We start from the raw sequence: 12,773 nt of genomic DNA on the forward strand, positions 1-12,773 counted from the left end.
ATAAAGATTAATAGAGTAATATATACTTACTCTTTTATCTTCTTTCGGCACTCTTCTTTTTATAGACTTACCCACCCTATCTATATATATAAAAATATTTCAAGGATAAATTATAATGAAAATCCATTGTAATGAATAAAAATAAATAAATTGAAATAAGAAAACATATGAATCTTCAAGTCTAAACAATATGCTAACTGCTCCCTCCCTCTGACGCTTAACACAAAGAAGCAAAGCTAAATAAGAGTCATAGGCATTAGAACAACCTTAATACCAATCAGCAAAGGTAAATAAAAGTCATAGGCATTAGAACAACCTGAAAACCAATCAAACACGTCGAGTGATCCACTTGCACTAATTTTGCATTTACTAAAGATTCTTGTAAACCATTGGACAAAATAATTTCCAGGACAAAAAGAAAGGTAGATAGATATTGTTATTCACCAAAAGTTTGAATTGCAAGTAAAACAAAATAACTGCAGCTTCTACATAGCTGTAGAGACAATAGGGGCAACATTTGGAGGATTAAATTGGGGTAAAAAGTTTGGTTTGGTCATAGGGGGGAAAGTGTAGATGCCATTAACAAGGTCATCGTTGTCTCAAGCGACTCACTCCTCCCCTCACAAAAATTGTTGGTCCCTCGAGAAATCATCAAAATCTCTATACACCACGCTCATCCATAAACCACGTCCTCGTTATATACTGAAAACAAACCTATGGAAAGAGTGAAGGGGTGGGTGGAGAGAAATTCCAACAATGCTCCCATAACATAATGAAAACAACCTATAGAGAGAGAGAGAGAGAGCCAGCCCCATAGAACAGAGAGAGAGGTAGACCGAGAAAGAGAGGGGGAGAGAGGGCTGTAAAGAGAGAGCGAGAGACACTTGATATTGTGAGATTTCTGTGTCTCTGCTTTGCCATGGTCTTATTCTTGGGGCCCATGAAAGCTTGTTGGGGCTTGTGGGAGTGGTTTCAATGGAGGTGAGGGTGGGAGGAAGAAGAGGGTTGTAGATAGGGGGTGAGGAAGGGAAAACGAGCCAGCGTTGGGACGCCACCATACACTCTCTTTCGATATAAGCTATCAGAGCTTCTTCTCCTTTCCCTCATAATCAATCTTTCATGGTGCATAGAGAAGGCGCGAAAGTGGGAGACTGGATTTATGCGTTAAATTTGAATTCAAATTTTGAAACGATGTTTTAAATTTATGAGGAAATGAGCATTTTGGTATTAATCTGGGCTGTTGGATTAAATTTAATCTAATGGATGCTATTGTGCCAACACACGGTTTCATTACACTCTAATAAAACGGTTGCATTAGATCACATACCTTCATGTTTTTGGTAGGTTTTAGTAAGGGCAAGCTTTCTATGCTTCCCCTACAGCATAGAAGTTCTACCTTACCCCTTATCCAACCGTCCATTCTGAATGGAGGGCTAAGATTGCCACAATCACAATGTCATGTCTCTACATTATTTTATTTTTATTTTTATTTTTATTTTTTTCTATAAACTATTTTGATACTAAATTTTGGACATCCATTCCTCTATTAAACTCGCACTAGCGAAAAATATATATAAAAAAATATTTTCACTAAAATAAAATGACCAAAATACCCCTGATAATTTCAAGGGGTATTTTGGTCATTATATTTTATCAAAAACTTATTTTTAATATTTTTTTTATAGGTGTGCCCAAATGAAAAGATGACACGTACCAAATTTCATATTCATACAATTTGTATAAAAAACACCAAAAATCAAATACTTTGAGACGTCGGATCTAAAATCAAACGGTGAGTGGCTTTCTTAATCAAAGTTGGATGGCTGGATGGTAGAGGGAGGATAGAACTTCTATGCTGTAGGGGAAACATAAAAATATTTCCCTTTTAGTAATGTTTTGGTCTACATTTTAGGTAATTTTTATTTTTTCTATGTATAATCCATCATGTCCGAGTCCGGGTACGGATCCTCCAAATAATTTCCGGGTCCAGGTCCACGTACCCGACGTGTTCCCAGCCGTAGCTTATTAGCAGCCCTATATGTGAAGGGTTACAAACAAGCCAGACCGGTCCTGGGGACTGATACCATTCAGCACGAATTGTTCAATAAATTCGATAGTATTCCCAGGAACTGTCACAACATATACTGCTTAAAAGGCATTACGCAAATGCTTGGAAGATTCAGTAAACAGATATTGGACGTCACAGTATATGGTTGCGTGAGAGATAATTCTATTTCGTCATTCATCATTCAAAGCACGAAAAAAGAAAAAAGAGAATGAAGAAAAGAAAAGAAGAAGAAATAAAAAAAGAAAAGTTCACTTAATCTTAAGAAAATTCATATCAAAAGGGTTCTCCTTGGTGGTGGCAAATATCACAATTCTACAACATAGGTAGAGACCATATATATGTACTCGCACACACAAGGAAAACCTTGTGTGCATCATGGGAGTTTTTTATTCACGAAGCTCACCCACCAAGAGGTTCAGGTTGACCAAGGCAAGTTTTTAAGAGTTACCATTCATTGAATTTCTTTTAAGTATCAATGTTTTATGACGCAGTATCTCAATCCCCAATAATTTGGAAATCTCCACATCTATTTCCTGCGGGAAAACATGAAGCAAGTAGCTATTGTTTCCACATAGAGGTGCTTGGGAAACCACAGGGAAAATAACCTCACCAATTTCAAGTAATAAGTTTACATGGTCAATGACAAAATCTATACAAATCAATTAATTCTGTTCAATATGGAATAGAATATCACACAGCCTGCTTACAAAACATACTTTACATCATGTCAACCCCTCCACACCCCAACCCCAACCCCAACCCCAACCCCCCAACCCAGAGAGAGAGAGAGAGAGAGGAGGGAGGAATGGAGGTAGGGACAGAAAGAGGAGGGAGGAGGGGGGAGGTGGGGAGGGTCAATAAACAAAGTTGGAACCAGACCTCTATAAATACCAGGGGGCTTAAGAATAACAAATGAAGAATCAGATAATCAATATTTTTGTACACAAATGTAGAAAGGATAGACTAAGTAACAGATGTCCAAGGCAAACCAGAGGATTTATTGTTACAAGTGATGGGCTTCCATTCTTGCTAAGCTGCCCAGCATTGATGAACTCGTTCTTATGAGAAGATGATGAAACATTCACAGGAGACCCACCTGCTCGAAACCCAATTGAGTACACGTCAGTGAAGTTAAAAGTAATAACCGATCAAGTAGCAAGATCAATTGAACTAAGGATAGTAATTTGAGGTGGGAAGTACACCATAGTCCAGTGGATTAATATAAACCATGGTCAAAGGTTATATTTACTGTCTTTCCTGCTGATGGATGGTTGGAGGTTAACAGGAGTGGGGTCTTCACCCAAGATCAGTTAATGACCAACCATCAGTCAGGAGGAACAAACCTTGAATGCAGCCTTGGACTAATCCTTTCTCTGTCGATTGCATTAAATCTACTTTAGCTTTTTAGATTCCCAAGATTGAACTAACAATTAAAACAACCGTTAGCTTTACTCAAAAAGAAAAAAAAAAAAAATACGTACAGTTAAAATTGGTCCACCCTATACGTTGGTTCTCCAGATCATACACCAAGATCTTGTCTTTTAGAACAAGGTCTGCACAAAATGATGGAGATCTTCATCAGGATGTCTTACTAAACTAGGAAATGACCTGAACAGTCAGAAATAATTTATGCTAAATTAAGAAAGTGATTACCTTTTCTTCATGAGATATGAAATTAGACATCTATTATTCAATCAGTTATCTCTCCGAGGATTAGCAAGATTCATAACAGAAATTAACCAGTGATACAAAAAGCAAAGACTGAGGCTCAGACTCGCCCGAGTCACTAGGATCCAGCAGGATGCAGAGCCCAGTTCAGAAACCTGAGACTCAAGACGAGTCTCACCAGGTCAGGGACCCTACATTGTTATATCTTTCAGAGGCTTGGCCAAGTCAGACCGCTGATTTGGCCACAGGACCCAGGCAAGTCCCCACCCAAGTCCCAGTTTTTAAGCAACTGGCAATAGCACATCACCCATATTACCAAAGCAGTAATTTAATAGCCAAGGTAGGGCTAAGTACAAAAATGAAACTATGAGACATCCTGTGGACATACCAATAAGGATGCTGACAGTGTACATTGAGTGATGTATTTTCACTGTTTTCTATAGCTGGAAAATGTGGTGTATAATTAGCAAAATTGAAAGATTTGGAATGAACATGATGCGGGGAAGATGAGGGAAGAAATAATTAAAATAAAAATAAAGGGTGAGAGAATATATCCTCTCTCTGAGTCTGCAAGGGAATCCACCCTAAAAGATCTTTTCACAAGATCAACTCTTTACTAAATCACTAAATCTCATTTTATTAAGAGACTTCTTCCCTTTAAATACACAGAATAAATAAATAAACCCACAAAAAAAAACTCTCTCTCTAGAGCTCACGTCTCCCTCATCAAACCACTCTCCCTAAAACTCACGTCTCACTTATCAAACCATCTCAAGTAAGCCTTATCCTAACTAAATCTAATTAACATTCATCTATTTAAAACCAACTTCCTTTGCCTAATATTAAAACCAACCATATCTCCAAAACAACTCATGCACTACCATGTCCACTAAACAACTCACACACTACCCTATCAAAAACAAAAATTAATCCATTAAAATAAAATAAAATTTTTATGAACCCAATTTTTAATTGCATCAGAACTTTAGGTCTTCTTCCCAGATAACTGTGCGACAACATGATATAGAAATTTGAATAAATAGACCTCCAAGTCACTCTAATAGGAAATGCCAGAACTTATCATGAATATGGGTGACCACTAGCTCGCAATAATTCAAAATGCTATGGGATCATCAAACCCATTTTCAAATATCAGATATACCAAATCATCGAAAGAAGCATGAACCTCTCCATTTGCTCATGTGGTACCTCCATCTAGTCTCCCTGCTTCACTATGAAATGTAACCTTCCAATTTCCAAGGCATCTAAAGTACAAATTTGTAGCCTTTGTAAAGTGCTCTGAGCATCAAACGAGGATTTCTTTAAGTGACGTAATGTAAACAAACCACTCAGATGTTATTTCCCCATTCAGGGAAAAATCCCGATAATAATCATGTTAATGCACAAGGAATTATCTCAATTTATGCATTTAAAACAAGTTGTCCAATAGAAGGAGGCATCTTTAAGCACTAACACAAGTTAAAGAAATCCCCACATGCTAGGCAATGTAGTTCTCTGCATGAACCAAATTTGTACCTCTCCAAAGCATTTACTTGAACATTTAACTTAGAAATTTGTATTTTTCAATTGTGCATAAAAGTTTTGAAAATGAGAGTAACAATTACCCTTTATTTTTTGTAAAAGATAAAATTGTAAGTAGTGGCGACCCTAGCTTACACTTCCAATATCCATTAAATAATTGTTTCAGCAAAATAATTACATGAAAGAAAGAGCATATCATGTGAAGTTTATGCCTCGTGCAAACTTTCTGTGTGATCACACATCAAGTGTTGTATAAAACAAAGGGGAAAACCGAAAAACTACCCAATGGACAGGGCTGTCCGTTTCTACTGCAATGAAGGTCCCCCTCAATAACTAGGCTAGATGGATTTTTAGCAATTGATTTTTTATAAATAAATAGATCACCCCAAATAATTGGGATAAGCTTGGATGATGATGATAATGATTTTTTACAAATAGCTCTTGATTCACCTTGTGATCAGTTCATTAGAAAAACAACTCTCAAAACTGTAGATGCTATCACCAACAAAAGGACAGTCCAGAACGTAGTTTAAAGGAGGCCACCCTCCAAGATATTCTACAACTGTTAACATCCACAACCATTTGTGGTAACTTTATGAACTGTCTTCAGCTGCAGTATTATAGTCTTTAAAAAGAAATCACTGATGATGGATTGATACCCCACAAAGACAGTTCAATTACTTTCAAAAAAATACAAAACAAAATGAATATAGAAAATGATTTGAAAACTAATCCACAATGCAATGACCAAGAGAAATTCAAAGCTTCTCAAAGAAGTAAAAGCTAACCTCCTAAAATTGTCAGTGATTGACCCTGATTTTTCTGCCAGCCAATGCACCATATAATTGCATTATCCTGAAAAGGTAGGATGAACATTTCCTATTAGCAAATAGACAGGCAAGCCTTAACTACCTTGTCGATGAATGACCCCATATCCTAATTCTAAATGGTGTATGTAATCAATAGGTACATGAAGGAAAACTTACAACAGAACCCTGCTGAATGAGATAGTCTTCAGGGTTTAACTTCATAGATGCACCTTGAAAGTTCAATGTAACAGTAGGAAATATCCCATCCAAACTGGACACAAACCACAAATTCATGGGGTAATTAGATGAGAGACCAAATCAAACTTAACTTCTTGGAAATAATAGGGGACGGTTCCAAGATCACACCTACTGGCAGCCACAAAACACTGATTGTCTTTTACAGGAACGGTGCGTGCAGACTGTGAAACTGCAGCAGCAATCTGCACGGTACCATAAGATAGCGAACAGGATTCAACCATAAAAAAATTTCTTTAAAAAAGAATCAGCACTCCAATTAGATCCTACTACAGCATTGGTCATAATTGGTAAATATTTTTTCTAGCAAAAAAATAACAAAAGTATCAGTTCCCCACAGGAACTTAGAGAACGGCACGATGTCGCATCTTTTAAAAGTTTGCAGATGGATTATATATTAATGGTTTTTAAGATTTTCTTATTCTCACATGTATTATATTTTGAAAATCCACAAGGATTGAGTTGTTATTTCTAAGTACTGCAGTCCATCAATAGCCCTAGCAAATGTGGCTAAACTTAACTCAAGAGAAACTAACGACTGCTTGGAGAATCAAACTTACAGCATTGACAAATGGGTCGTAAGCTTCATCTGCAAGGTATGCCAATGTTGTTCCAGAATCAATTATGGTTCCTTGAGTGCTTGAGGTTGCAAACACTGACGAGTCAATTGACAATGTTTGCCCATTTACAGAAATACTCTGAAGATTCAAATTATAATGAGGCCTGAAGACACAAATTATCAAACAACCATATCTTGTTAGAAAAACAACACTTATTTGATGCTTGAATGAGTCGTATTCGATTCCACAGAAGTTAGCAAATCATGATCCTAAAATTCTTATAAGGTAAGCAAAGATGCCTACGTGAATTATATTCACCATAGCAGTAGAGTACAATCAAACAAACAATTAGAAGGTCCTACTAAATCAATAGAAAAATTATGAATTCATATAAATAGAACGCCCCAGAATTGATACAGGACAGGACTGAATCTGACCCATCCATACAATCACAACCACTGTTAATTAATACACCATTGGAGATAGGACAGGACTGGACTGCATCTATTCCAGCCCATTTATGATGATAAATGATGAGAAGCAGGAGGCGAATAACCCTATTTCTGCCAATTTGCGTGGAGTACAATAAAATTAAGTTTGAAATTTTATATCCATATCAGATTCTCAACCATATATGTTTACTTTAAACCTGTTTATAAATACAGATTCATTTGTATATCACCAAATACATTTCCACACATACATGATCAAACCTTCATTTTGATGTTCAATGAAATTCTGAACTCTTTAAATGAACTATTTCTCCTGGCAGATATTTTTCGATCATCAACATCGACTGAGTCACCAATGAAGACGTCGGAAAATAATAAATAAACAAAACTCAGCTCAAGAAGCTGTTTACTCTATTAATTTGTAGGAATTTGGATAAGAAAGAGAGAAACGATTACGACAAATTGCATGAGAAATGCAACCACAAGGAAGCAATCCAAGAAAAGAGGGAAAGAAATAGAAACAGGAAGGTCCATTGTACCATATCATTTCTGGTAGGCACAAACACTCCCTTTTCCCAGAGGTAACCATTTTTTCCACATTGAAGACATACCGATATTGCATGAAGCTTCCAAATTTCCCTAAAAATTTAAAAAGGGTACATCAATTAATAGAGCACTAAACCTCCACCCATTAGCTAAACCTCACTCTCTGATAAAAAGTAAATGAATGAGAGAGATAAAGCAAATGGCTTTCCCAACTCTGAACTTGGCTGTCTCCATTTCATTGAATGCCCCAAAATCGCAAATTCCAAATTACTATTTGGCTCAGGAGCCACTCAGTAGTCATCGTCCTTTGTTTTTTCTTGGCCGTTTGTAACTCAAAAATCAGAATATATATGAGACACCATCCATCACAATTATTTAATAGAAGCAAAATCGATAAACCTTTATAGAAAATTCTTATGTTCCTACCAGAAGCTCCATAGTTTTATCGATTTTGATCAATAATAAAATTCATGCATGCAACCTGTACATACAAAAGCTTAAACGATAATCCACATTATTTTGGTCCAAGAACAAGAGGGACAAATCTGCAGAAAATAAATGTTCAAACTGATGACAGACATTAATATCTTGAATGATGAATAAAACCTCAAATTCCATGTCATTAGTAAGAGGGTTAATTGAGATTTACAGTGATTGAATAATTGGTGTATAGACAATTCCAGGCTCCACAATCTCTCCCAAAACTAGTATTCCACCACCTCCTGCTCTCAAGCAGTGAGAGAAAACTTTTGGTGCTACCCCTTGGGATGACAGTTGAGAAATAATGGACAGATCACTTTGCCCCAATCCCAAGATCCCATCAACTGCCCTATCTGATTTTGTCAACCCGCCAGTTTGAGAGTCGCTACAACTGTTTCACCAAGCAATTAGATGAAGTCACATAAAATCCCCAATATAATCCCCAATATGAAATGCATTAATATATATATAAATGACTGTCTTATGTGACTTTAAGAGCTGACCCGAAAATGACAGAAGCTGAAGAATTTGATGTAGAATCATCTCCAACTACTGTTTGGAAGTGCATAGTGTCAGAGACGTAATGACCATTAGTCCCACTTCCATCACCATATTGAAAGGAATAATCACAACTCGATTTAGAGCTACATCCAGCTTCTGAAGATCGAGTTGCAGCGATGCATTTGGGATTCGTACAAGACATCATACTAGCTGTTGATGATTGTTGGGGATTAAAGAACTCTAGTGTAATCTACAATAAAAGATTTTTGAAAAGTCAAAGGCTTGATACATGCTTGGATATCATAATAAAGGTCATAACAAGGTCCAAGTTCTTTAAACTGAGATAAGCTGGAAGTAACAAAATAAAAATCAAGATCACATCAAACCATCATTTTACATGCATTGTAAAAATCATGTGAACCTAATGTTGTTATACTCTGCATGGATATCATGATCAACACCCAATAAGAAAGAATGAATGAAAATATGCATGAACCTAAGATAAAATTCCACGAGAATATACCTTGACTTGTGATATTGAAGGTACTAAATGTAATATCAAAAGGAACAGGAGAAAATCACTTACTCCTAGTCCACTGGTATTAGGACAACCCCTGCATGATGCACAGGTGACCCACAAAATATCGCTTCCTGTATCAATCTGTACATAAAATTCTTTTGGGGGATTGCCCAATTGCACTTTTGTGAAGTACAGCCTATACAAAACCAACCAAGGAAAATCAAAATATCAATCAGACTTCGTGAAATGCAAAAGTACGCCATTTCATACGCAATATATGGATAAGTCTTAAGTGAAAACACGGGTGCCTAGCTGTTTTATGAAGCTAAAGCTCACAATACAAAGAGTGACAATATATATATATATATATATATATATATATATATATATATAGAGAGAGAGAGAGAGAGAGAGAGAGAGAGATTCCGTAGACCATAACTCAAATACAGAACAATAATTTCCCATATCAATCTCAATTAAAAGTTCACATGAAGGGTAGCTCAATTAGTCTCTGTGCTACTAGAAAACTGTCAGATTGACTAAGAAGTAACATGAGCAAACACAAGCAAGGGAAAAATAAATACTGTACTTTTTGGGAAAATGAAAAACAAATAGACTTCCATTATCATGAACTATCATGAAAGAGACAAATGGAACAGAACAAACCTGCAATTCAAAACCCATTGTCACAAGCCAAATGTTAAGGACAAAATGAGATGAAAGTATCCAAAAAAGTAATGGAAAAAAAAAAACCAAGAAACCTTAGTGACCAGTTTACAGGGGCCAAATAGCAGAACAACGACAAAGACCAAAAAAAGAATAAGGGAATTCCAAAAATACTGATTTGAAATATTTATTTGAAAGACTTCCTGAATTCTCCATTCAATACACAGGAACAAGTGCTGCAAATTCAAATAATAAAAAATGGTACAAACCAATTTGTTAAAACACGGAAATGACATAAAAATGAACGAAAACAAATTACAAGAATAACCCACTTACAGAAACCAAACAAACCATACGAAAATGAACGAAAAACAATCCCAATTTTGGAGTTTCAAAACATTCTAAATTTGGAAAAGAAATGAAACCCAATTAAAGAACTCAGAGTAGAATTACCCAGAAACAACAAATACACAAAATCATGGAAAATAAGAGAAAGAAGACACCTACCCAAAAGTGAAAGGATCATAGGATCCATTAACAGGGAAATCTACAACGTTTTGTAGCAACCGGCCATGGCGTGCCCTGTCTCTTGCCCTCAATCCCTCCAATTCTAAAGAGTCAACATTTGGGGCAACCTTCTCAAGCTGAAAAGTCGCTGGAAAATCACAAAGAACAGGAAGAATCACAGAAAAACAAAGTACAAGGTACAAGGAGAAAGAAAACAGAGCTCCCCCATTTACCCGAATCATTTTCAGGGCCAGAAATGTACTAAAGATAAGAGTGAGAAAATCAAGGCATGGAGACTGTAATCGTTCTCAGAACAGGGGGATAAAAAGAAATGGAGGAGAGCGAAAGGGAGGAGAGAGAGAGAGAGAGAGGGGCAAGCGTGACGTTGTGAGTTTGAGGAAGTTACATGCGACGACATGGCCCAAGAGTTTAGAGAGAGGGAGAGAGATAAAAAAATAGAAAACGCAACGTCTCAAACTGAAGGTGAAAATTGCGAAAAAATAATGCTTAGAAATAAATAAAGTTCGAAATTTTTTGAGTACCGTATGTTTCACGCTTTAACGGAAATTAACCCCAAATTTACGAACTGTTTGTTTTCTTTATTTCTCTTTTCCGTTACTTTTTCCCGCGTAAAACACATGTGGAAAATTCCAAAGGTACCCCTGCCGGTCCTTTCCAGGCCATTGACCCGGTATCAAAAAGGACCCCGTTGCCGCCGCAACCGTCCGAGTTGTGTATGAATTTTGTATGGTGTATTATTATAAAATTTTTATTTAAATTAAAAATATTTATAGAAGGAGTCAATTTTAGGTTGAAGGATAACAATGCATCTCGAAAATCTATTAGAAAATGTCATCTTGACCATGAAAAATCTTCCAATAGACCATCTCAAACTCAAAATGTATAGATACGAAAAAAAAAAGAAGAGGGTTTTTGAGTTTTGAAAATATTGTATCTTACAGCACATTATTTAGATTACCCATTTTCATATTTTTGAGTATTTATAGATTTTTTTTATTTTTACTACTTTAGAACTTTAAATTTTATAATTAGAAGTAAAAATAGAGAATGCGCATCTTTTCAAATGTGATCTTGTAGTTTGAGAATGTGCATTACATTGATCGTTTAATGTGATCTCCTTATGTAAACTTTGCCTTTTTAATTATGGGTCGCAGAGATTAATCGAACCTATATTTTGAAAGTATTAGTGAGGCATCAATAAAAATGAAAATCACAACATGGTAATTAGGACGAGGACATGGGGATGCTACCACCACGACTTGAACCCTTTTCCCATTTATCGTAGTTATATTATCAATTACATCATTGGCATCTATGGTACCCAAGGATTAATATTGAAATCGCACGGCGGATGCATACAAGGTACATCATAAGAAAAATTGTAAGATAGGAGTTGTGTTTGGTATAACTTCAAAGAAATTTTCAAAAACCTGATTTTGATTTTGAAATTTAAGAGTAGTCCATTATATTTTATACTTTAAAGTTCAAACATAAACCCTGCTATTTTTTAAAGTATATAGTGTGTTTTAATTTTCCTAATATTTCAAATTACTTTAAATTCGGGCCGGCCATACTTCTCGCATCATATGCTTGTAAAAAATATAATAAAATAAATTTAATAGCAAATAACCAAAATATCCGTAGATGATTAGGGATATTTTAGTAATTTTATTTATTTCTGTATTTTCTTTTTTTAGTAAATATCTTTTTGTATTTTCTACATCTGTCTGATGCTGAGAAATATGCTTGAGCACTGATATATAAAAAGAAGAAAAAACGGCAACAAACTATACATTCTTAAAAAAAAAAAAGTGGCACTTGAGCATAAGCTACGAAATAGAGGTCCTATTTCCAAAAATACAATATGACTTTTCTGGAATGTAATTTTATTATGATGAAATAAAAGGTGGGGCCTAGATGATAATTTCGGAAATATGACGAATTGTTTGCGTGTCGTACACAAATGTTTGTGTCCATGATTTGTATAGGACTAATTTAGTGCCATGCTTTGATGACTCGTATAATATTAATTACTACTAAACCATGGATTATTAATAGCCTATTTTGGACGCATCCGTGTGGTACTTGGCATGCCAAAAACAAAGAGTTCGCTGTTTTTCTAGAACATATGATTGGTTAAAGCATTAATTAAAAAAAAATATACAAAATTTTCTTTCC

The 12,773-nt window shown here is 35.6% G+C and overlaps 1 protein-coding gene across 4 annotated transcripts; it reads right to left on the reverse strand.

Annotated features, from left to right (window-relative positions):
- Positions 1–2,664: 2,664 nt before the first annotated feature.
- On the reverse strand, positions 2,665–10,872 carry LOC18429429 (Eukaryotic aspartyl protease family protein). 4 transcript variants are annotated; one of them, XM_088861430.1, is made up of 11 exons: positions 10,575–10,872; positions 9,468–9,597; positions 8,884–9,131; positions 8,550–8,771; positions 7,894–7,993; positions 6,903–7,065; positions 6,454–6,527; positions 6,265–6,358; positions 6,067–6,133; positions 3,550–3,621; positions 2,665–3,164 (listed from the first exon to the last, which is right to left on the reverse strand). In XM_088861430.1, exons 5-11 carry the CDS (start codon positions 7,974–7,976, stop codon positions 2,989–2,991), a joined length of 729 nt encoding a protein of 242 aa, XP_088717556.1. In that variant the 5' UTR covers positions 7,977–7,993; positions 8,550–8,771; positions 8,884–9,131; positions 9,468–9,597; positions 10,575–10,872; the 3' UTR covers positions 2,665–2,988. The 4 variants fall into 4 exon arrangements, 3 of the variants coding, with proteins under 3 accessions (XP_088717556.1, XP_011621574.1, XP_088717555.1); XM_011623272.3 differs by lacking the exon at positions 7,894–7,993; XM_088861429.1 differs by lacking the exons at positions 2,665–3,164; positions 3,550–3,621; positions 7,894–7,993 and having other exon boundaries at positions 6,062–6,133.
- Positions 10,873–12,773: the final 1,901 nt, after the last annotated feature.

The sequence above is a fragment of the Amborella trichopoda genome, chromosome 3, assembly GCF_054954075.1.
Source record: "Amborella trichopoda isolate Santa Cruz 75 chromosome 3, AtrichopodaSantaCruz75HAP2 v2.0, whole genome shotgun sequence".
Lineage (NCBI taxonomy): Eukaryota > Viridiplantae > Streptophyta > Magnoliopsida > Amborellales > Amborellaceae > Amborella > Amborella trichopoda.

Coding starts and splice junctions, on each gene's coding strand:
- LOC18429429 (XM_011623272.3), bottom strand. CDS start 10,816: ATGATTCGGGTAAATGGGGGAGCTCTGTTTTCTTTCTCCTTGTACCTT. Junction 9,598..10,574: donor TATGATCCTTTCACTTTTGG/GTAGGTGTCTTC, acceptor GGTTTTGTATAG/GCTGTACTTCACAAAAGTGC. Junction 3,622..6,066: donor ATCACTGACAATTTTAGGAG/GTTAGCTTTTAC, acceptor CATTTTGTGCAG/ACCTTGTTCTAAAAGACAAG.